Source organism: Delphinapterus leucas, chromosome 9 (genome assembly GCF_059928025.1).
Source record: "Delphinapterus leucas isolate spDelLeu-1000000601 "Yukka" chromosome 9, BTC_Dleu_Yukka2, whole genome shotgun sequence".
NCBI classification, from domain to species: Eukaryota; Metazoa; Chordata; class Mammalia; order Artiodactyla; family Monodontidae; genus Delphinapterus; species Delphinapterus leucas.
This window is the reverse complement of record NC_143137.1, coordinates 26,997,071-27,022,532: the sequence shown is the minus strand read 5'-3', so window position 1 is coordinate 27,022,532 and position 25,462 is coordinate 26,997,071. Positions and strand designations below refer to the sequence as shown.

Below are 25,462 nucleotides of genomic sequence, written 5' to 3'. Positions count from 1 at the left end.
CCTGGGGTCACTGCTCCTTCCCCTGGGTCCCGATGCACACACTACTTTGTGTGTGCCCTCCAAGAGTGAAGTCTCTGTTTCCCCCAGTCCTGTTGAAGTCCTGCAATCAAATCCCACTAGCCTTCAAAGTCTGATTCTCTAGGAATTCCTCCTCCTGTTGCCGGACCCCCAGGTTGGGAAGCCTGACGTGGGGCTCAGAACCTTCACTCCAGTGGGTGGACTTCTGTGGTATAAGTGTTCTCCAGTCTGTGAGTCACCCACCCAGCCGTTATTGGATTTGATTTTACTGTGATTGGGCCCCTCCTACTGTCTCATTGTGGCTTCTCCTTTGTCTTTGGATGTGGGGTATCTTTTCTGGTGAGGTCCAGTGTCTTCCTGTCGATGACTGTCCAGCAGCTAGTTGTGATTCTGGTGCTCTCACAAGAGGGAGTGAGAGCACGTCCTTCTACTGCGCCATCTTGGTTCCTCTCCTCTGTTAGTCATTTTTTATTTATTCATTTTGACTCCATGTTTTTTGTTCTTTTTGCTCTTTTTATCAGGCATATTTTTCTACAATGAATGTCTTACATTTTAAACTAGCTCTTTCTTTGACTTCAATTCCAACAAGAATTTTTTTCTGAATACATTTTTTTTGGTACATGAGTTCATTATAAAGTAAAAATAGAAGTTTCTTTCCTTTGGTACATAAAAAAATCAAATAAGTCTATATCATCTGTTATGATTCAATTAGAATGCAGTCACTCTGTTTCTCTGCATTTTAAAAATTCTTTCTACTCATCTATTTCAAATCTCAATGTTATTTTGAAAGATAATTTATTATGCAACATTGGTTTCTATGTCTATTTCATCCTCTTGAAGAAGAAGCTTCACTAATCTTCCTTTACCCACCCCTCATTTCCTGTCCCTTGTTGGCTCATGAAGATGTGATCAATTTAGGCATATATTTATGTTATTTCTCATTCACTTCTGGTTTCCATACTGAGGCACTTGAAAAAATCTTACTGAACCAACTAAAACATTTTAAAACTTTAAAAAATTGAGGCATAACTGACATACAACATTATATTCATCTCAGGTGTATAACATAATGATTTGATATTGAATATATTGCCAGATTATGTCCACCATAAGTCTAGTTAACTATCTGTCATCATACATAGTTACAAAGATTTTTTTCCTATGATGAGATCTTTTAAGATTTACTCTCTTAGAAACTTTGAAATATGCAATACAGTATTATCAACTATGGTCACTATGCTGTACATTACATCCCCATGGATTATTTATTTTATAACTGGAAGTTTATACCTTCTGACTACCTTTACCCATTTATCCCACTTCCTCCCTCCCACCCCCAATCTGACAACCAGCTATCTGCTCCCTCCTCCCTGTATCTATGGGCTTCGTTCTTTTTGGATTCCCCATACAAGTGAGCTCCTATTATATTTGTCTTACTCTGTTTTTTTTTGTTTTTTTGTTTTTTTTTTGCTGTACGCGGGCCTGTACATGGGCCTCTCCCATTGCTGTACGTGGGCCTCTCCCATTGCGGAGCACAGGCTCCGGACGCACAGGCTCAGTGGCCATGGCCCACGGGCCCAGCTGCTCCGCGGCATGTGGGATCCTCCTGGACTGGGGCACGAACCCGTGTCCCCTGTGTCAGCAGGCGGACTCTCAACCACTGCGCCACCAGGGAAGCCCCTTTCTCTGTTTTTACATAGCATAATCCCCACAAGACCCATCCATGTTTTTGCAAATGGCAAGATTTCACTTTTTATGGCTAAATAATATTTCATTATGTATGCATATGTGTGTGTGTGTGTATCACATTTTCTTTATCCATTAATGGACGTATAGGTTGTTTCCATATCTTGGCTATTGTAAATAATGCTTCTGTGAACATAGGAATGCATATATCTTTTCAAGTTAGGTGTTTTTGTTTTCTTTAGATAAATACCCAGAATTGGAATTGCTGTATCATGTGATAGTACTACTTTTAATTGTCGAGGAACCTCCATACGGTTTTCCATAGTGGCTACACCAATTTACATTCCCACCATTAGTGTACAAGGGTTACCTTTTCTCCACATCCCTCCTCACAAACACTTGTTATTTCTTGTCTTTTTCATAATAGTCATTCTAACAGGTGATATTTCATTGTGATTTTGATTTGCATTTCCTAATGATTTGTGATATTGAGCATCTTTTCACATATCTGTTGGCCTTCTCTGTGTCTTCTTTGGAAAAATGTCTATTCAGATCTTCTGTCCATTTAAAATCAGATTGTTCGTTTTTTTATCATTGAGTTGTGTGAGTTCTTTACATATTTTGGATATTAACACTTGATCCAATATATGATTTGCAAATATTTTCTCCCATTCAGTAGGTTGCCTTTAATTTTGTTGATGGTTTCCTCTGCTGTGCAGAAGCTTTAGTCTGAGGTAGTCCCACTTGTTTATTTTCACTTTTGTTGCCTTTACTTTTAGTGTCAAATCCAAAAATATCATTGCCAAGATGGATGTCAAGAAACTTACTACTTATTTTCTCTTCTAGGAGTTCTATGGTTTCAGGTCTTACATTCAAGTCTTTAATCCATTTTGAGTTAATTTTTGTGTATGGTGTAAAAGATAATGGTCCAATTTCATTCTTTTGCATGTGGCTGTTCGGTTTTCCCAACACCATTTATTGAAGAGACTGTCCTTTCCCTGTTGTATATTCTTGGCTCCTTTCTCATAAATTACTTGACGATATATGTGTGGGTTTATTACTGGGCTCTACTCTGTTTCATCAATCTATGAGTCCAAAACTATTGTTTCTTAAATTTAAGTGGAATTGAGTTGGTTCGGGGGTAGCACTGGTAGTTATTAATCCAGAAAAGGAATTTTGGTGTATTCTGTATAAATGGATCTTAACATGCTCTTAAATATAGGTGAGATGTTTCAGTGTGCTCATTAACTTGAGCCAAGAATTACATGAAGCCTTTCCTCTCATGAGGAGAAAGAGTAAAAAAGTACAAATTGGTTTATTGAAGATGACTAATAATTCTATAGTTAAATTTTCAAATTAAAAAAACGCTACCCTGTTAAACTCTTATAAATAAAGAATAAAGTTAATAAATAAAATTATCATATTGACTGATGTCACCAATTTTATTGTTTGTTTTGATTTTATAATTTTTTTTTGCAATTTCATATTCCTCCAGTTTGTAGGTTAATTAGAAAGTACTTTGAAACTTCTTTTTTTGTTGTTTGTTTTACTCAGACAGTGTCCTCTTCTTCTTGCTCTCCCAAAGGAAGAGAAGAATGATCATCAGTGGTCAATGGCAGTTGCAGAACCAACACCGAGAACCAGCTTCACACTCAGGAGAGAACACTAAGCTTCTTCCTCAGAGTTTCAAGTGCTCTACACATTCAGAGAAACTTCTCTCATAATGAACTATAGAAATGATCCCTGAAAACATAATCTTTGAAATTTCTATTTTCGGTGCAGTTCCTGACTTACGGTGGTTCCACGATTTTTCAACTTTACAATGATACAAAAGCAATATTCATCCAGTGGAAACTGTACTTCAAGTTTTGAATTTTGATCTTTTCCTGGGCTAGTGATTTGCCCTAAGATACTCCCTTGTGATGCTGGGCAGCGGCTCCCAGTCAGCCACGCAATCACGAGGATAAACAACTCGTACACTTACAACTATTCTGTGCCCATACAGCCATTCTGTTTTTTTCTTTTCCTTACAGTATTCAATAAATTACATGTGACATTTCAACATTTTAGTACAAAACAGTCTTTGTGTTAGATGATTTTGCCCAACAGTAGGCTAATGTACGTGTTCTGAGTACATTTAAGGGAGGCTGCACTAAGCTGTGATGTACAGTAGGTTAAGTAGATTAATGCGGTTTCAACTTAATATTTTCAACTTATAATGGGCTTATTGAGACTTAATCCACCGTAAACTGAGAAAGATCTGTGTTATACTTCTCTTGAGTCTATATAGGGCAATTGCTACATATGTAGGGTGTACATATAATTTATTTTCTAAATTGGAGCGAAGCTGAGAAATAAAAGGTGCACTAGAACCTAGGACAATGGGTGTAATTGTGACTGTCCCCAGCACACCAAAATATCTCGTCACCCTATAGACATGTATTGGAGAAGCACATTTCTTTCCACGGTTTTTGTGTCCTGAAGGGAAAGAAATTTCCAAAATTGTATGGTAGAAACACTTTTATCTTTTCTCTGCCCCCTTATTCCTCCCCAGAAGAGGAGGAGATTGATGAATCTGGGAGAAAACTGAGCATGTAATCTCCAAGTACAACCACTGCCAAAGCAACCAATGTAATACTTGATACTTCCAAAAATAAAGATTTTCCCAGATGCTTGCTGCAGAAGGTTCTGATATTATATAAAATGATAAATGTTTGCTTGATAATTCTAATTTTCAATATCCATGTGGAGTTTTGAAAAATTAAATTAAAAAATATCTCTCTCTTCACTACAACTCCCTCTACTGTAAATCTTTTCAAAGTCTTCAGGTAGAAACTTCTTTTTAAAGGAAAGCTTTCTTCTCATTTTTACGTATCATCAAAAGATGCCTTCTCTGTTTCTGAGAATCCTCTGTTTAATAAAATTTAAATTTAGCTTTTGCCTTTTTGCACTCATTAAGTGTGCAAATCAAGTTCAACCTACTTTATTTTGTGTATTCTTGAGCTACATTTATTATTAATCTAAAATTTAAAATCTAACCCAAATTGTGGGGCCCAAGTTGGGAAGTTTTTGTTTTTGTTTTTCATCTTTTAAAGACTTCCCTACAAAAGAGTGCTGGTGAGTATATGTCACTTTTGAGCAGCCTATAGATCTTTCCATGGTATTGAATCTTTAATTTTAAAGACAGAAACAAAAGATACTAAAAGCAAAGCTAAACATTAACAAATGCCTATTTTCAACTGCTTGAAAAAATAAGATGGCTTAATAAATAAAAAAGAAAGATGCAGTACTGTTCCAAATATAATGTATCTTTTAGATTATGAAATATCTAGAGACGTATACTACTGTATCAGCTAGCATTACCCATATCTCTTAAATCCACTAGTATTTCAGGACGAAAAGACATCAAGCTCCACACACCTGATTATTTACTATGACTCTAAATATAGTGTCAGTTTGTTCTTTTACCTCTTCAGGAGTAAATTCAGTTGAGTATATGGGAGTCAAGAGGCCTGAACCATCCAGGCATCTTTTTTTGAGACGGAATCCTCTCTTTACTCTAGCTGAAGGATCCCTAGGGAGAGACATCAAGAGGACACAGAGACTGCACTTGAGTCTGAGGAAGAATGCTGCCTTCACTAAGTGGATTCACTCATAAAACCCTTAACTGTCTTGAAACTGCTATACTGAAGGTCATTAGTCAGCATCCGATTGCCTCAGCAAGTTGTCTTTTCTTGGTTCTCATCTTGCACAGCTCATTACCTTCTTTAAATGCTTGTGGACTCCTATTCGTGGGTACACTGTCCTGACTTCCCTATTCTCTCGTGGCTTTTGTTTTTTCCTTCTGTTAGTGGATATTTTCTCTCCTTCTTCAATTTTGAGGTGATTTCCAAAATCTTCGTGTCTCACCTTTTGCCTGTAGATATTTTCTTCCTTTGTGTCAACCGCCTCCTCAACAAAGAAGATTCCCACTTCTACACTTCTAGAAAAATTCCTAACTTCCTGCTAGACTTCTCCACCTCGAGCTATCTACACCTCGCAAAGCAGTGTGTGTTAGCATTTGCGCAGGCCCTTTGTCTCTCTTCCTCTGTAGTTTTCTTCCTGCTCTTCCCTCCATCTGGAGCCCCTTTGCAAATTCAACCTGTTCAAATCCTGCTTAAGTTCAAGCCTCAAATACGCTTCCAGCTCAAAGCTTATCAAGACTTCTTTTAACCACATTTGATATCTTCATGTTTTGAACTCAGGTGGCACTCTGGGTTGTCTAACTTACAGAAATGATTCAACTTCGTATAATTTGTTGGTTATTTATATACCCTTATGCTATAATTCATAATTTACTCGTACTATACTATATACATGTTAAGAAAATGTAGCTTTCCCCCCCTATAGCCAGGCTGATTACCTTCACAAGCCACCACCCACCTGATGTGAATAAAGCACAGTAGTAAATGGCATATATGACATGACACTTTTTTCCTAAAGAAACATGTGATGAGTGTGGTTATTCACATATTTTTCCTGACTTTACCCACCATTGAGGATAAATGGTTCACATGTGTAATAATACACAAACTCCAGTGTCTGAGACCCCTCATGTGGCTATACAATACTTTACTGTCCCCTCCAATTTGTAACTTGAGGAGTCCTAGAGGAAGGGAGAAGAAAGATCCTGACTTAATCAGCACGTTGCATTCCTTCTGCTCCAATGTCCTTTGCTCAGACTTTATGACCCCTTGTCACAGTTTACTCAAGGGGCTTGTCCCACCCCTTTTCTGTGTGGCTACCAATCTACTCCACTCCTTGAAAGAACGATCTTCTTATCTCTCCCCAGATATCTGAGAAGCTTGCTATTTTAATTCCACGGGGAAATTATAGGTCCCTGTGGCAGTAGGAATCACAGTGCTTTCTTCTATATCATTGTTCTCTTTTATCCAGAGCAGGCAAGCTCTTGAAGGGAGGAGACAAAGAGGGGTCAGAAGATGGTCAAGCCCAGTATCACACTGTACTTGTACCTGTTCCCTCCAATCTTTGGATGCTGGACCTCAATCTACCTACCCTTCAAGAATACTATACTCTTCTTGTACCCGCTCCAGCCGAATCTCTTTCAGGGAGCCTGAGTTCATCTGACAGATCTTTCAAATTGGAAACCTATCTGCAGGGAAGATTCATGTTTTCTCCCACAGTCCTAGACTCAGTGAAGATCAGAAAATATGTCTGGACTCCTGTTCCAGAGTCCTTGAGGTCATCAGACTGAGGTGGCTCTAATGCCATGGCAATCTATGTAAGTAAGCAAACCAAAGTCTAAGTCTGTATTTTAAAAGCTTTATAGAAAATTTTTTACTCCTTTGTTATTAATTTTTTGTAGGGGAATTTAAATAATTTGAATTTGACCTGACATCATTTTATTACAAATTAGAAATATGGGTGAATTTGAACAAATGCTCTATGGAGTCAAATCTGCTTTAATCATTATTTCTTTTCTTTGTCTTTTTAGAAAACTACTATGGCTCTCTCTAAGAAAATCAAAACCATAAGTAACCTACAGGTAAAAAAAAAATCTATTGATGCCGTGTGGCTTCTACAGGGCTCCAACTTTCATGCAAACAAGACATACCTTGAGAGAAAATTTCACCTATGTCTGGAATGCCCCACAGCACATTGTAAGAGGCTCTATGATGTTATTATAAACCTTTGTTGGTTTAAAGTTGTTGTAAACCGCAGTGTGATTTTTTACTGGATCCTAAGTTAATTAAGTGTTATCATAATGAACTTAGTGGTTGTTGATTTCATCATATGTAAAAAACATATCTATCTGGGAGACGTCACAAAGTTTACTGTCATTGAGTGGAAAGAATGAAATCCCCAATTACATATGAATTTGGAGATATATATAGACATATATATCTGTATATATGTCTCTATACACACACACACACACACACGTGTGTGTTTAGAACCATGTTAATTGGTTCACATTTTAGTTGAAGAACATGCATAACAAAAAGCTAAACCACATCTTTTTCACCTTTGACACTGTCCTGGACAGAATTGAAAGTGAGGCCCACAGAACTCTGAATGCTATTGGCAAAATGATGTCCCTTTCCCAGTACTTCTCACTACAGAATATCTAAGATACCAATGACAAGTAGGAGGCTGTAATTGGAACTGATGACTTACCTCCCTTTAGGACTCCATCAGAATGCATTCCATCATGCCTTTAACACATAAAGCCCAAACTCCCAGGTTATTTTTATCACTTGTATTTTCTTCTATACCCTGTCATGGAGCCAAATTCCCATCCCTCCCTGACCTGACAAACCTGTCCATTATATCCTCTGTAATTTAAAATGTGTAGTCAAGAAAATCCCCTAGATCATACATCTCTTTTTCTGAATGGTCACTTAACTTTCTTGATATAACAGAAAACTGGCTGTCTTCTGCTTCCCCTGCAGCATTCTTTTTAAGTTTATTCTTTAATTATGGTAAAGTAAACATACAATCAACTTACCATTTTAATGATTTTTCAGATGTACAGTTCAGTGATATTAAGTACATTCACATTGTTGTACAATCATCTCCGCTGTCTACCTCCTGGACTTTTTTCCCTGAAGCCCGCTTGATTGATGGTTATTTTCTCTCTCACCTGTCACCCCCCATTGGACAGGGAAGGAGCTGGTGTCTCCTTATTACTGTTTGGGACCATTGCCCTTCCATTCGCTACTTATTGGACAACCCCAATTTACTGAAGCATACGGCATCAGTTTAGACTGAACATCAGGCCAAACCTCTCAGAGCTGCATCATCCACAGATCCCTAGTTGCAATGACCAGATTTTAGTACTTTGGTCACTCGTTATAGAGTTAAATTCAAAGTTCAATAAAAAAAAGTTAATATTTTTCTTTTTTCTTTGGCTTAAATCCTTTGGGAACATATCTGTCATGAGAGAAGGGAGGTATGTTTTGCTTCTTCTCCATTGTCTTTCTTCCAAATACTAGGCTGCTGCTGGCTCCTTCAGGGTGGAAGAGGGGATGGAGTGGCTTCAGGGAGAAGCAGGAAATGTTTACTTGAGAAGTATCAATCTATAATTGAATCTTTAAACCTGACTTTTGTCTTATGAGGGCTTTCATGGCAAAACAAGAGAAAAAGTTAAAAGACAATGAGAAACTGGGAAATACTTCATGCTATTTAATGGAACTACATAATATATTTCATAATATATTTAACAAACTCCTTATTGATCACATATGTATGTTTTTCTCTATTGCAAATATAGCTCCCATGAACACAATTTTGTCAATGTTTTCCCATTTATATCGATTTTATTTTTTAAAGAATTTTTAAGTTCACAGCAAAACTGAGCAGAAAGAGTTTTCCTATCCCCCCCACCCCGTCTCCACACATGCACAGCCGCCCCCGCTGTCAGTATCCCGCATCAGAACGGTACATTACAGTCGGTGAACGTAGAGCAATGCATCATCATCACCCAAAGTCTACAGTCTACATTAGGGTTAACTCTTGATGTTGTACATTCTACAACATCAGGGTTTTGAAAAGTGACATGAATCCACGATTGTCGTATCATATAGAATAGTTTCACTGCCCTAGAAGTCCACGGATTTTTTTTTTTTTTTGCGGTACGCGGGCCTCTCACTGTTGTGGCCTCTCCCATTGTGGAGCAAGGCTCCGGACGCACAGGCTCAGCGGCCATGGCTCACGGGCCTAGCCGCTCCGCGGCATGTGGGATCTTCCCGGACCGGGGCACGAACCCGTGTCCCCTGCATCAGCAGGCGAACTCTCAACCACTGTGCCACCAGGGAAGCCCCACTAATTTTTTTTTTTTTACTGTCTCCGTTGCCTTTTCCAGCAGGTTGTATACTGAGAATACTTTTCAGATTGGTTTCTTTCACTTAGTAATATGCACTTCATGGCTTGATAGCACATTTCTTTTCAAGGCTGAATAATATGCCATTGTCTGAATGTACCACAGTTTATTCATCCATTCATCTATTGAAGGGCCTCTTAGCGTCTTCCAACTTTTGGCAGTTATGATTAAAGCTGCATCCTTGTGCAGGTTTTTGTGTGGACATAAGTTTTTAAGTAATTTGGGTAAATACCAAGGAGCAAAATTTCTCTATCAAATTGTAAGAGTATATTTAGCGTTGTAAAAAACTGGCAAACTGTCTTCCAAATTAGCTGTTGCATTTTGCATATCTTCTTTAGGGAGGTGTCTATTCAGATCTTTTCCCTTTTAAAATCAGCTTGTTGGGTTTTAAGGGTTTTTGGTAGATTTTGGATAATAATCTTTTATCAGATATGCTTTTTGCAAATATTCTCTCCCAGTCTTCAGCTTGTCTTTTCATTCTCTTGATATCATCTTTCACAGAGCAGAAGTCTTTAATTTTCCCAAAGTCCAGCTGATCAAATCTTTCATGAATTGTGCCTTTGTTGTTGTATCTAAAAAGTCATTGCCATGCTCAAGATCATATAGATTTTCTCCTATGTTATCTTCTAGGGGTTTTACAGTTTTGCATCTTACATTTAGGTATCTGTAACTCTTTGCAATGTGTAGAATTATGTTGGTTTCACCACTGTATCCCTAGACCTGGCTCATTGCCTGAATCACATCAGATACTCAGTAAAGATTTGTTGTATATATGTTATGACTCAGAAAATTTAAATCTAGTTTTATATTCTGAGTAATAAAAATGACTAGAAAATGGAATAAATCTAAGCATCATGAGGAAAGAATTAATTATATTTAAAAATTCATACAATTCGCAAAGCATAATTTTTTACTGTGGTAGAAGTTTATAATAAAATTCATACCGGGGACCAAGATAAGTCAGTAATAAGTTTTCCATAGGCTAGTGTAAAAAATAGAGGGTGTAACTTCTATACAAATAGAAAACATGATTAAAATCCTTTAGAATAGGAAACGTTTAACTGGATTTTACTAAAGCACAATGTTTTGGATTTTTAGCATCTTTGTCTCTGAAAAGTTTAATGTAATACCGTAATAGAGCGCGCAGTGCGCAGCCCTTAGCGCTCGGCCATTGCAGTGCGCTGTTACCCGCTCCCCGCCCCACACCCAGCCCGGACTCCGTTACCAGGCAACAGTTACCGGGAAACCATTAACGCGGGAAGAGTAGAGCGGGTTAGAAGTCTGCTCAGCCATTAGTCGGTACCGCAGTGGGCCCCCCGACCCGCACCAAGCGATCAACTCTCAAGGAGCGACCGTTAGAGGGGCACTGAGCCAACAGTCTGCAGACTGGTGGTCGTCAGGTGGAGAGTGAGGGAAAAGGCAGATCCCGGCCTTCTCCCCGGGGGCCCTCCAGCTCACCCGGCCTCGGGCTGGCGGGTGAGCCGGGGGCGCCCAGGGAACAGGCTGGGGGTGTGTCCCGCAGGGCTCCAGAGCCCTCGCCAGGACTGCCCACTGGCCGGGCCCAGGCCCTGAGGCGGCAGCGAACCTCCCCCCCATCCCTGCCTCTGCGACCTAGTGGCAGCGGCAATCTGCATGGGACACAGTCTGGGGACCTGGCCCCCACCGTTTAGGCGGCCTGAAGAGCCTGAAGGCCAGTTAGGACCTGGGTGCCTGGCTCCCTCAGCGGTGACACCTGGGCAGGGTCTGGGGACCTGGCCCTGAGGGAGCCACCAACTGAGATCTGCCTCTTCAGCCAGGCCTGGGTGTTTGGACCCACACTGGGCGTTGGACGAACACGCTGGGTGCCTTGGGAACTTCCCCTTTCTTGTCAGAACAGAGAGTAACATTTGTTTGGTGGAGATTTACAGTAATAGCCTTACCTGACTGTGACCTGACCTCAAGAACAAAGGATCTGACACCAAGAAGTTTTCAGCAACTAACCACGCCCCTCCCTCACCTTTCCGATAAAAGGGCTTTGCTGAAAGCTTTCAGGGAGTTAGGGGGTTTTAAGGTTTTAAACCTCTACTCCTTAGCCTTTACCAGAAACCACCATCCTGATTGGTCAGAAATGACAGTGAAAACAGTTGCCCAAGAGGAATTTGAAACTGCTGGAAGGAGTATTATGAATGATACTCTCATACTGGCTTTAGAAATGAGACTAAAATCTGGATTATAGGGTAAATCCACAGACCTACACAGGTAAATGCCCAAGCGATGAAATTTTCTGCAGTGACCAACTCCAGTGGCGATGGGAAAAAAGCAGAGCACTTTATACTTCCATGTATTTGGATAAAATATTGAAGTCAAGTTTAAAAGCTTTGAAATTTGTTCATTATCGAGTTAGAGAAGCTATGAGAATTGCTGAAATGGCTAGACATGACTATGTTTTACCAGTTTTTATTTTTTCCAGACCATTTTATTTGCATAATATTGAAGCTTTGTCACAGGTAAGAAGAAATAAGTCACACATAAAAATGGAACTTTAGTAGAATAACTCTGTAAAGTTTAGGGAAAAAATGTTTTAGGATGCTTATTTCCCCTTAATGATAGAATGCTATTCTATTATGAAAGCTATATATTCCTTCAACTGTCAAGCCAATTCTGAAACAGTGTCACTGACAGATGTTTACTTAGAGTTTTTAGATGATGATTCCTACCAGCTTAGCATTTACAAGGGTTTCCTGCAGAACAGTTGTTAAGCTTAAGTTAAATCATGTAACATAGGTTAATTTTGATCAGGGAGAAATTTCATATTAAAGAAGCTCTTAATATGAAAGAGTAGCAGCAATTTTCCAAATCAAAAATATACAAAGTAGAGCTTGGATAAATTATTAACCAAGTATATTTTCAATATATTGCATTTTTAAGTTTTAATTGATTAGGTTACTTGAAAAATATAGATCCTGTTGATTTTATCTTTATGAGTCTACATTGTGATCTAGTGGAGTGTCAAGGCACTAAAAGTGGTTTATATAAATAGATAGATATTGTTCTTAGACTTAACACAAGGTAGGAAGGACAAAGATGTGGGAATGAGCTGTTTTGGAAGATAATGAGTTTGTAGACACTTGGAAGTGAGCAAGCGTTAGTTAGATTGTCACTTAGATAGGGCATTATTATAGGGATTCAATCATTGGATGTGTGGCTAGTTGAGAAAACCCTTAAATCTCCATCCATACCTGTAAACTCACAATTCTGTTATTCTCATACCCAAAAGAGAAGCAGGGCTGTTGGATAGATAACACACAGCTCACCTTCTTAAACGACTTAGGTTTGAGATAAGGACATTTAAATGTAGTATCAATTCTTCCTCAAATATTTTACAATAAAATCTATTGACCCAAACACTGTTGATTAGACTTGACGTTTCCATCCTTTCAGGATTACTCAGTATTATTCAAAATGAAATGTTCATTCAATAAGTTTAGGAGGAAAAGAAACATAGCACCATGACAAAAAGTTGGAGGATCTCAGAGGTCTCTAACCCGCCTCTCACTCAGACATGGATCTTTTCATACCTGCTTTAGCACTTTTTGATGGGGCTCTCCCTATTCCAGAAGGAAAACTGCCCTATGGGGACAGTATTAATCCCTGGAAAGTTCTTGAGTATGTTGAGTCTACTCTGCCTCTGGATAACTTCATACCACTACTAGTTCTAATTCTAACTTCTCGTGCAACACAGAATAAATCAAATCCTTATTTCAAAAGTCAGTTCTCCAGGTATTTGAAGACACCAGTCATGCCTACCAAAGTCTTCTCAATAAGTTATTCCTCAAGTAACAGATCTCTCAAATCATGTCACTTTCTCAAATCCTTTTGGGAAAAAGACTAGGTTATATTTATTCATTCAAAAACTATTTATTGAGTTGCTACAGTGTGTCAGATAAAATATGTTATTAATAATATTGAGTAGAAAATAATAATAATCCATGCAGACAGTTTGTCTTGATAGAAAATGAGAGAATGAGATGAGCCATATTTTAATGAAAGTCTTTTTCATAACTTTCCCATTTTTTGGTACTTTTTGATTTTGGAAGTAAATTATGGGCTAAATAAACGAGCTCTACTTCAGAAGACTAAAACTCTAGTATTACCTGAGTAATAGTATATTGAAGTGTTTTAATACTATCTTGTTGCTTTCCATTTTTCACATATCAACAAACAGTATGGATCTTTCTCATTTATTGTCTAAATAACATTTATTATGTTATCATAATATCATTGTGTTCTTCATATTATAATTACAAAATCACTTAAAACCAACTCTGCTGAATATTTTCTTTCCAGTGTCTCAATTTAACTGAGAGACTTGATTTTCATTTAATGAACAGAATACTAGTTAGTATAATGGAAGAATGATTTTCTTTCTTGTTTCATTACTTAGACAAATTGTGAAACACAAGTACTAGTGTCAGTAGAGACTTCATACAATGCACAGGAGCTTTGCTGTAGCATGGCCACTTTCTCATTCTGGCTTTTGAACACTTTACCTTTCTATTGGATCTCTGATTCTCCACTCCTTGTAGGGAAGGAAAGAATGCAGATGGTCCGTCAATCATTCCCTCTGTCTTTCATCTCTCCCTATTTCCTGCTTCTTTACTCTTGGTCTATAATCATGAATGTAACCTCCTCTCTTTCTCATCTTGGTGAATTATAATCTACTTAGTCACCCAACTTGAGAGTCACTTGGATACCTCCCTTCTCTTTCCATTACCCAGTAGGTAACTAAAACTTATCCATCTTAATTTCCAAATAACTGTTCAGTCTGTCCCCTCTGCTTTACAAGGACTGACCTTGCCCTTGTTGAGGCCCTCATCATTTCTCACTGAACAGTTTCTATCATCTCCTATTTGGGGTCCCTGCCTGCCACCTTGACTTCCCCCTCCAATATGACTTTTTGTGACAGCCAAAAATACCTATCAGAGTTGCAAATGGGGACTTCCCGGGTGGCACAGTGGTTAAGAATCCGCCTGCCAATGCAGGGGCCATGGGTTCCATCCCTGATCTGGGAAGATCCCACATGCTGAGGAGCAACTAAGCCCGTGCGCCACAACTACTGAGCCTGCGCTCTAGAGCCCACGAGCCACAACTACTGAACCCATGCGCCACAACTACTGAAGCCCCCACACCTAGAGCCTGTGCTCCACAACAAGAGAAGCTACCACAATGAGAAGCTCACGCACCACAATGAAGAGTAGCCTCTGCTTGCCGCAACTAGAGAAAGCCTGGGTGCAGCAACGAAGACCCAACACAGCCAAAAATAAATAAATAAAATAAAATAAATTTATTTTTTTAAAGTTTCAAATATGTGGCCTTCCAGTACTAAAACTTTCTTGTAGCTAAACCCTAGGACTTTAAAATAGCGTAATAAAATAAAATAGCATAAAAGACACTTGTATTTGGATCCTACTTATACACAATGATTCAGATGCTTTTACTTCTCCCCAAGTCCCCTGTGCTTTTTACCGTAAGAGTTACTGGCACTTCTCTGGATGGATCATGCTTTTTCGTACATATGAGCCTCTGCCGTTTTTCTTCCTTCTGGATATAAAACTCTGCTCTCTCTAGTCTATTTTATCAATTTATACTCATTTCCAAAGACCCTTCTAAAATTTCACCTCTTGAAGGAAGTCTTCCCAGACTTTTCCATGCAGCATTAAGCACTTCCTCTAATCTATATGTATCTTGTTGGTGCTAATATGTAATTTAATTTGTTACGCTGTAGTTATATATGTCTGTCTCAATCATCACAGTAAAGCACTCCCTCAAGAACAGGAACTGGAATCTATTTTATTTTTATATTCCTAGTGTCTAGAATATTGCCTGGAGCATCATAAATATTTATCAGGTCAGTATCCCAGGCAGAATTACCCTTTCCAATTCTGCTCTATAGTCCTTTGTTTTAGACACAAAGATAACATTATCAATGTGCTCTTTACCACAGTTGATGGATTGAGACTTACTGAATTGTCAATGACTAAATATGGTTGGCACAAACCACTTGTGATCCTTCTCTTTTCTAGGAGGACTTAGTACATACAGTTGGTGAGAGTGCAGCATTGGGAATGGCAAGAATAATATTGTGGGAAGGATATGAATATTCTGATTCAAAGGTAAGCAGTGATTACTCCGTCAGCATCTTGGGGGTCTTCTAGATATTGATTATTTTTTTAATTTTTCAGGTTGGAGACAAACAGTTGCAGATTATCTACTCACTTGACTTTAATAAAGTGCAAAGAAGACAGGCACTCACATTGAGCACTTACTCTGTACCAGCCACTATTGCTGGTAGTAGCGTAGAAAGGGCACAAGTTTTCCAATCAGACAACCCTAAGTGAGAATTCAAATTTTACATTCTAGGGGTGTAATCTTGGACAAGTTAATTAACCTCTCTGAGACTCCATTTATCCATCTAAAAAAAAGGATTGAAATAAAACCTACTTTGCCAGAATTTTGGTAGATTAAATGATGTAATATATATATGGCAAAGAAAGAATACTAAACTTTAAAAATAAATATTTTTTCATCCACGTGGAGGATGGATTCTCCAAAAGTGATTCTTTATTTTCTGATTATCTATGATAGAAATACTCATGGGAGGAAAAATATATTTATATAAACTTTATTAACAATCTACTCTTGATAGAAATGCTCACGTGGAATAACTCTATTATTTTTCCACAGCTGACTTTGGACATGTTCAGTTGGTGGCCTGTCACACTACCTAAGTGAAAATTCTGAAACCACAGTTTTTCCTCACTTCTAGGTATTAACAAATAGTTCAATTTTCAGGTATTAAAACATCCAGTCTCATAAAATATAAAAACAGCCACGTCTTTCTCGTTCAGCATTGCACAAGTCAGCGTGGTGGGGTTAGTAAGAGCAGGAGGGTTGAATTGCTTGGGTTCCAGTGTTCACTTTTTGCTACCTACTAGTCATTTGACCTTGAGCAAATCTCTACAATTTCTTTATCTGTAAAATGGGGCAAATAATAGTATCTATCTCATAGGGCTGTTATGAGAATTACATTATTCATACATGTAAAGCACTTAAAACAGTACCTGGCACATGGTAAGTGCCATATAGGTGGTGGTTGTTATTCTCCAGGTTAAAACTTCTTGCTTCTCCTCCCCACACCCCAAGCCTGGGTCTCAGTTACGGGGAAGAGGAGTACCATCAATTTCGTTGCTTATTTGCTTCAAGGATGGGTAAGGAGACTAGGGTGGAGAGGAGACAGCTGGTCAAGGTAATTTTTATTTATTTGGTGACGTTTATAATTATTGTTGTCTCTTGAAGACCTTTGCACATGGCTGCCACGTAGGGTCTGGCTCCTTCTTGCATGAGGGGACCTTGAGATTTGGTTAGGGACACTCCCAACACCCACAAAACTTGCACTTCCAAGCTTTTGCTCCTGAGGCATTGGAACGAGGGAGCTGGCATATGCTGAGATGGGGAAGACTATCAGAGCGGCAGGCTGGGAAGAGGATCAGGAGATCAGATTGGAGTAGGTTAAGGTTGAACTGTTTGTGAGACATCCAGGTGGAGATGTCAAACAGGCAGGTGGGTGTACAGTCAGTCAGGGATAAAGTCTGGGAAATACACATTTGGGAGTTCTCTTTAAGGCAGTGAGATGGGATGAGTTTATCCAGAGAGAGTATAGCTGGAGAAGAGAAAGGGTCCAAGAACTAAGCCTAGGGCACTCCAGGGTTAAGAGGTATGGAAGTTGAGCAGGAGCTGGTAAAGGAGATTAAGAAAGAGCATTCAGTGAGACAGGAAAAAACCAGGAGAGTGTGACATCCTAGAAGATGAGTGAAGAAGGAATTTCAAGGAAGAGGGCTGGGACAGAACAGGGGATGCCCCAGTTGAACTTGATTTGGTTTACCTGTGTTCTATGCTCTCTTTGATTACAGTCTCTCCCCAATCGTTTCTTTTCTCCCTCCTCCCTCCCCCTTCTTTCTTTCTTTCTTTCTTTCTTTCTTTCTTTCTTTTTTCCTTCCTTCCTTCTTTTCTTTTTTCTTTCTTTTTCTTTCTTTCTTCCTTCCTTCCTTTTTCTTTCTTTCTTTCTTCCTTCCTTCTTTTCTTTTTTCTTTCTTTCTTTCTTTCTTCCTTCTTTTCTTTTTCTTTCTTTCTTTCTTTCTTTCTTCCTTCCTTCCTTCCTTCCTTTTTCTTTCTTTCTTTCTTCCTTCCTTCTTTTCTTTTTTCTTTCTTTCTTCCTTCCTTCCTTTCTTTTTCTTTCTTTCTTTCTTTCTTTCTTCCTTCCTTCCTTCTTTTCTTTGTTCTTTCTTCTTTCCTTCTTTCTTCTCTTTCTTTCTTTCTTTCTTCCTTCCTTCCTTCCTTCCTTCCTTCCTTTCTTTCTTTCTTTCTTTCTCTCTCTCTCTTTCCCTTCCTTCCTTCCTCCCCCTTTCCTTCCCCCACTTTCTTTCTTTTTCTTCCTTTCTTTTTTATTCTATGGTTTCCTGGTTTTATTTTTTTCCATCTGTCCTAGAAACCTCCTCAGATGCCTCAGATAAGGAGTCTTGCCCTGACTAAAAATGACATTTTTTCCTAAATATAGTATGAAGCTGGCCTAGAATGAATGTGCCTTGAACAAAAATATTACACACAGGATTTTCAGAACTTGTAATTGCCCAAGTGATCCTTGTTCAACTGCCTGCCATTAGGTGCTTTATTCTGCCTTATGACTTTGCATTTGAACCCCTAAATCCTTATTAGATGGATTCACATTTCCAGGGCCTCTTCTCCCAGAGAAACTATCCCACTGTTTTAAATTAATTGGAGTTTTTTATACAAAATAACTGACGCGCTAGTTGAAAATACACTTTATGTTTATTGAATCTACTAGGATTTTCTCATGGTCCTTCCTTTATGGATCAAGGCAGACATTGATGAAGATTCTAGCCAGATTATTCTGGGTTAGCTGATGATGTCGTTTCAATTAGGCTAGCCCATTCTAGCCGCACAGTGTGATCATCCATGGGTGGAAATGTGTCCTAGTGTTAAAGCCCAAAATTGTGGACACATCAATGGCACCCAACCATAGACTTGTGGGAAGACAACCTTACTTTCTATATGCTATACAAGTGACTTAGGTGTTTGGTTGTAAATAATGATCTTTTATAGACTCTCCTACAACCCAACTGATGAATAAATAATGGATGATATATTTATACTATGAAACTGAATCACAGCTAAATTTTTTTTTAAAAAAGGGCTACATGTATGAACATGGGGGAAAAAAATCTCAAGAACGTTGTTTGAAAAGCAAGTTGTATAAAATAAAATATCCCAAATAATATACATTTATATAGAAATTTAAAAACACACTGGGACTTCCCTGGTGGTGCAGTGGTTGGGAATCCGCCTGCCAATCCAAGGGACACAGGTTCGATTCCTGGTCTGGGAGGATTGCACATGCCACGGAGCAACTGAGCAACTAAGCCCGTGTGCCACAACTACTGAGGCTGCACTCTAGAGCCCGCGAGCCACAACTACTGGGCCCAAGTGCCACAACTACTGAAGCCTGTGCCCCTAGAGCCCGTGCTCTGCAGCAATAGAGGCCACCACAATGAGAGGCCCGCACACCGCAGTGAGCAGTGGCCTCCACTCGTCACAGAACGAGGGAGTCCGCGCGCAGTGGCAAAGACCCAAGGCAGACAAAAATAAATAAATTAATTAATTAATTAAAGAAAATATAAAAAAATTTTAAATGCAAAATAATATTACATATTGTTCATAAATACATTTATATGTAGTAAAGTTATAAAAAGATGGATGCAAGGACTACGCCCCGCCCCCAACTTCAGGAGGACGGTTATCTCTGCAGAGGTAAGAAGAGGAATGGGATAACTTGGCAGTCTTAGAAAAATCTGACCTGATATTAACATAGGTGAAGTATCAGTATCAAAATTGTTTCACAATTAAATTTAAATTAAAAAAATAACCCACGTTAATGATTTTCTTTGTAAAGTGTTACTACAAACATCTCTTTAAGGATAGTCTCTAGTGGAAAAATGTGGAATCATCTTCCCCCGAAAATGGTATGAAATTGGTTCGTTAGTGTATTCCTAATCAAAGGCATGGATCATCACTTATGGGACTTTATAAGGGCTTAGTCTATCATTTAAATGATTAATCACTGAAACGCTCTTTCTTCCCAGCCTTACCAGATATAAAATTCAGGTATTAATAAATACCACCTGGATAATGGAATCACATTTTGAAAGTGATCTAAATAGATCTCTGTTTTTCCTACAGGAGACCTGCTTGTCTGTGCAAAAATTCATTCAAGGGCCATTGGACCGTTATGCTGTTAATGTGACAACAGCAGCCAAACTCTGCAGTCAAAGTCTATGTCACAATAATGGAAGATGTGCTCAAAAAGCACCTGAATCCTCCTCCTATCTGCATATGCCTGAAAGTAGCAGTAAGAAATATGCCCTAAGTAAGAGCTTGAGAGTCATCATTTCTCCAGCCAATAAACTGAAGACGATAAAGGACATGAAGGATGGGTTTGTGTGTCACTGCTCTCATGGCTGGCATGGAGAGTCTTGCCAGCAACGTTCTTCGGATGTCTTGAGAGGGAAGGATAAGCCTCCTATGGCTAACTTGAAATTATCGGCTTCTCTGCCTGAACTTCTCTGTGATTCTGTTGATTTTTTTTACCCCCTATGACAACATCAAATTTTTCTTGAAATACTGAAGTGTAGGAGATGCTGATTTTTTTTCTTTAACTTCAATCTACTTCTAAAATATCTGTTGGCTTTAAAGTAAACTAAATAAATAAATAAAGGGTATTCGTTGGCTCCCTAGAGCCATTAGATAGAGCAGTTATTTATTGGGTGCTTACTTCATGCGAGGCACTAAGGATAAGGATGTGAATGTACCGAAGTCTCTGTCCTTGGGGAGCTTAAATTATTGTGGGAAAATGAACGATAATAAATAAACAAATACATTTATATCAAATGGTGCTAAGTGCAGTGGAGGATAGCAAAGCAGGGTAAAGGGATTAGGGAGTGTGGGAGAGCTCTGGAAATTACAACTAAGGTCGTGAAATGTGGCTCCCTAATGAGAGGACCTGAAAGCAGGAGGTGCAGATCACAGATGTGTCTGAGAAGAGCATTCTTGGATTAGGGAAGAGCAAATGCAAAAGTCGTTAAGTGGGAGCAGGTTTGGAGGGTTTCAGGGCCTCAAGAAGGCCACTGTGGCTGATGCAGGATGAAGAGTGAGCCAGGTTATTAACTGACTCTATTTGAACTAAGAGTTTGAGTGAAGGTAACTTTAAAAAAATAATTTAAGAGAAATTTCTAGAAGAAAATGGGTCAAGTAAGATGTATCTACATTTTATTATTTTTTAAAAAAATAAATATACACTTAAATTGGACAGCAACAAGAGCATCTATTATGATTAGATGTTGCTACAATAGTTTTGAGACTCTGCTAATAGCAAATTGAGAAATTGGTAATAAGGTCATGTGAGATATGCAACGTACAATAACATGGAAGCTACAGAAGGCGACCATTGTGTTATAGCTATTTCTGCTCCAACGATTGGGAATTCCTACATGATACAAGTGACCCCAGGATACCAAGTCATGGGGCAAGAGGGAATCTATACTGAATGCTATAGGGCTCAATTTTATCCAAAGTATCACTAGGGCTCTTAGAAATTAATTTGGCAATCATCAGTATCAGAAGGTAAGCCCTATTAGACTCCCAGAAGATGGAATTTATATAGGAAATTCTTTGATGTGGTACCTGCTTGTTTATTAAAGTGTACTGTATCTAAGCAATTTCCTTTGAGTTTTGATTGCATGGCAAGTCATTTGAAAAACTCATATGACAACTTGATCTGACGTAGTTGTAATCCAGATCATTTTCTTTCATAAAGATTCAAAAGAGATTATACTATCTCAAATACCATTTCCCTCCTTAGTTTAGGGAAGATGTTTTCCTGCCTGAAACTTTCCAAATATTAGACTTTTCTTGGTACTTTATCCAGGCATATAGAACGTTGATAGGTAGATCACACTCAGATTCAAACTTCATTTGTTTGTCTATTTTCTGATTTTCAGGAGAAGTAACTTTAAAGAGGCAGTGAAATATAGTAAGCTAAATTGGGGGCTATTTGTAAGTTCCCCTATTTTGTTGGTATTCTGCTGCACCAAGGCTGCAATTACAGTAATTTGATTCTCGTGCCCAAGCAAGAAATGTTTCTACAACTGTTAAAAAGTTGGTGCTAAGCCATGATAAGTGAAAAAGAATAGCTCCTTCTATCCTTAAAGTGATAAGTTTTTCAACGATTATTATACGAGTTTTGATATGCAGTGAATTCCAGTAAGGCAGGCAAAGGCAAATATTAATACATATTGTCACCATTTTGAAGATAAAGAAAATAAGATACAGAGATATTGAGAGGTATAGCCAATTTTACCCACTAATCAGTGAATATATAAAGGATGGCATACACATCACTGCTTTGCACTGTTTAAACTAACATGCCTCCAAAATAGTCAAGGCATAAGAAGAAGGATTAAGGTAGATGAAAGAAAAAGGGAAAACGTATGAAAAGACATAGAAGAAAATAGGACCCCCCCAATTCTATTCCCCACAAATAATCATTTAACTTTTTCTAAATAAAAAACGTTATATGTTATTTCACTTAAATTTAATAGCAAGCAAAAGAAACTAAAACCAAAGGATGCCACATTTCTAACAAGAGATACTTCAAAATTTTTGGCTTGTTAAAAAAAATCTGCTCAGGTTAAAAACAGATTATGAAAAACATTGCATTTTTGTTGTTTATTTTGACTTGCATAACTTTGGGTTTCCAGACCATAGTGCTTAGTAAACTGTCTCATAAAAACTCATCAATTATGTCTAATCCAAAGACAAACACATACATCTCTATTTTTCTTAGATAAAAGATCGAAATTTAAACTCCATTACTATGTTTATGATAATTCTCCAAGAGACATTAATAAAGGATACACTGTAATCAAAATATCTTATAAATACTACAAACCACTTTAGTAAATGAAACATACCTTGTAAGATGATTGGTAATACCTGTTAGAAACCCTGAGAGTGCCCATCTCGCTCCCGAATTACCTGAACAATGATACTTTGTCTGTTGTCTAGGGCAGTGTTGTTTCTTACCTCCCATTAATTGTTAAAAAAAATCACAGTACCCTTTATCGGACACAAACTTTTTGATGAGATACTTGCTTTTTTCCAGTCTTGTAATTGTTCCACACCAGTAACTTTTAAATCAGAAAGAATGTATGTTTTCATCTTAGTAGCAGTATGTCATACTTTCTGGTCCTTAGTAAATTCATGTCATTGTGTTTATTTGTATATTGGAGATATTCTTTACAAAGCCGCCTAGCTTTCTCTCCTAATTTAAACTCCCATCTTCAGCTCAGGATAATTTTCTTTCATTATTTTTCATTCTCTCTGTTCATTTAAGAAATTACTATTAGATGGATCTTAGCACTTCTAGATCTATACTCAGTGTTGCTTTTCTTTCATGTATTCTAAGCCTTTGTCTTTTTTGTTTTGTATTATGGATTTGCCCACTTTTTCTTCTGGAATGCTAGTTTAGTCTTCACAATATTCTGACACTTATATTTTTAATTCCAAAGAATTCTTTTCTTGTGTGTGTATGTGATCCTTGGCTATCCATTTATATTTATGAGGGAACAGAGTGATTGCAAACCGTCATAGGGATCCCCCAACCCCTGCCTTTGTTTGGGTATATTTACTCAACAGGACTCTATGTTGAATGGGAGAATGGGCTGTAGACTGTGAAAGGGGCTGAGGCACGCTGACAAGTAAGATTCCATCTGGGGCATGTGAGCAGAAAACAGGCAGGTTGATAGGAACCCTCACAATCATCAAAGTAAGGAGAAAATTACCTTGGAAGAGGAGTGTAATTCCCTCGAGGGCTGAGAAGCCTTTTTATGCCCTCTGTGCCCACTGGGGAGACCCAACTATACCCAGCTCAGCACTGCTCTTGTATTGGGTCCCACAGACACTCTGAACCCTACCTGGGAAGGTCTTTCTCTATATTTCAGCGTCCTGGGGTCACATGGCTCTCTTACTTGTCATGCTCCATACTCTGGGAAGTTGAATGGTCTGACTGGTTCTGCTATACTGGAGTCAATATTTTAACTGATTGCTCAGATAATTGGTTCCCCATGCACTTGCATTTTTTGGAGCTGTTGTCTCTGCACCTAAGGTTTTTTTCTCCAGTGGAAGGGACAGTTCATACCTCTAAGGTAAATTTCTACTGTTAAAAATTTCTGATTCAATTCAATCTATTTACGATCTTTGAGTCATGTCACCTCTTCTTGTTTTCAGCTTTATACTGTACTTTTTCTAAGGACATGTACTGCAGATGACACAGTAAATACATGATCTCAATTTATCATCTTGAACCAGTGGTTCTAGTAGATTAATGTATTTACTCAGTATGATAACTAAAACCCCACTAAGAGTTAATTATTCCATTATCATCAAGGATAGCACATCCTAGGAAATCTTTCCAATGTATGGTTATTTTTACCTCTATTTTCCAACTAAAGTCTCAATCAAAGTTTTCTTTCTTCCTTCTTAGGTCAGTGAATTTAAACTGGGTATTTTCAGAAACAATGGTCGCTTATACCAATGTGCTTTTAAGAGAGTCTGACTTTGGTTATAAAGAGATGTAATGCCAGCCTCTAGTTTAACTTGGAGGACTGAGTCACCTCTGTAATGACATGTTTCTCTGAACAGCCATAGGGCATCCTTTTGCCACTGAACCTCTGCTGTGCATCAGGTGACTAAAGGACGGGCAGCAAACAAAAGCAAAGGTAAAATACACTTTTTGTTTTGTTTGAAAATTTTTTAAGGACTGTTTTTAGAAACATGCTTTCTCAGATTAGTTAGTTAGAAGAAAACTAGTTTTGTTTCATTTCTTGGAATACCCTGATTTCTTTTCTGGCCTAACTTATTTTATTTAGTTTCCAAATTCAGTATCTTTCAAAACGTGAACTTGCTTTTATGAACCTAACATTGTAAAAAGTACATTTGTCGCTGATAGATATAACTTAAATTCCAGTTCATTTTTTATTATAAATTTGTATTTGAGGATGATTCTTACATTAATATGTATTTGAGACTTGTTTCATTTCTCTTCTATATGAACAATTTCTCTGAAAAGCAGCTTTTTGCAGTATGTTGTGTTATCATAACCTAATGCTTAATCCTTAATACAATAGCATCAGAATGTATTCCTTGAAGCAGGTTAGTAAACTAACTATAGATAAGCCATAGAACATATGGCTTTATGAGAGACCCACAATTTTAATATTTTTTATAACTGATAGCTGTGCAGAGTCCCTCAAGCTAACTTTATATACCTAAATGGTTTTCTTTACATATAAGTATATTTCTTTATTTGATAAAGATTTTATTTTTGCATGATCGTTAACAAAATGTATTTTAAAAGATACGTTACATAGTTATCATACCTACTGTATTGGATAGTATTAGAGGGCTGTTATTTGGAACAAGTATTGCAGTTTTTAGGAAACATATGACATTTAAAATGGTTCAGAAGATGGTTATTTTTTTGGTCATAAAATATGTTTTAAATTTTCTTTCCAAATGCTAATAAAGGGACTGAATATTTAGAGATGAAAATCAACAGGCACTTCAAATAACAAAATCAGTAATTGGGAAGAGGATGTAAACATATATATACATAAAGATAGATAGATTTAGATTTTCCAGAAAAGAAAGAACAACTACCAAAACAATATGAGAAAGACAAATCTTAAATCATTTAATCTGTTGGAG

General features: G+C 37.9%; 2 protein-coding genes and 1 non-coding gene across 5 annotated transcripts in view; 2 read left to right on the top strand and 1 right to left on the bottom strand.

Moving 5' to 3' along the window:
* LOC149748369 (uncharacterized) overlaps positions 1 to 10,825 on the top strand; it is a 66,728-nt gene extending 55,903 nt beyond the window's left edge. For 2 of the 3 annotated variants that reach the window (XR_016394290.1, XM_089917455.1), the window contains exons 2-3: positions 3,290 to 6,985; positions 7,199 to 10,825. The gene's annotated coding sequence lies outside the window, so the exon portion shown is untranslated. Of the gene's footprint in view, positions 1 to 3,258; positions 6,986 to 7,198 lie in introns of all 3 variants that reach the window. The other variant, XR_016394289.1, reaches the window with a different exon arrangement.
* On the bottom strand, positions 3,253 to 3,463 carry LOC115801773 (small nucleolar RNA U3). Its single transcript, XR_004022105.1, has one exon. It is a non-coding gene; the product is annotated as a small nucleolar RNA U3 (small nucleolar RNA).
* A 393-nt stretch (positions 10,826 to 11,218) lies between the features above and the next one.
* LOC149748368 (hyaluronidase Ccc Hy-3-like) lies at positions 11,219 to 24,240 on the top strand. Its single transcript, XM_089917076.1, is given in 6 exon segments — positions 11,219 to 11,311; positions 11,379 to 11,785; positions 11,787 to 12,072; positions 15,649 to 15,738; positions 19,880 to 20,241; positions 20,243 to 24,240. Coding segments are annotated over 6 exon segments (1,320 nt in total). The 3' UTR covers positions 20,325 to 24,240.
* The last annotated feature ends 1,222 nt before the right edge of the window (positions 24,241 to 25,462 follow it).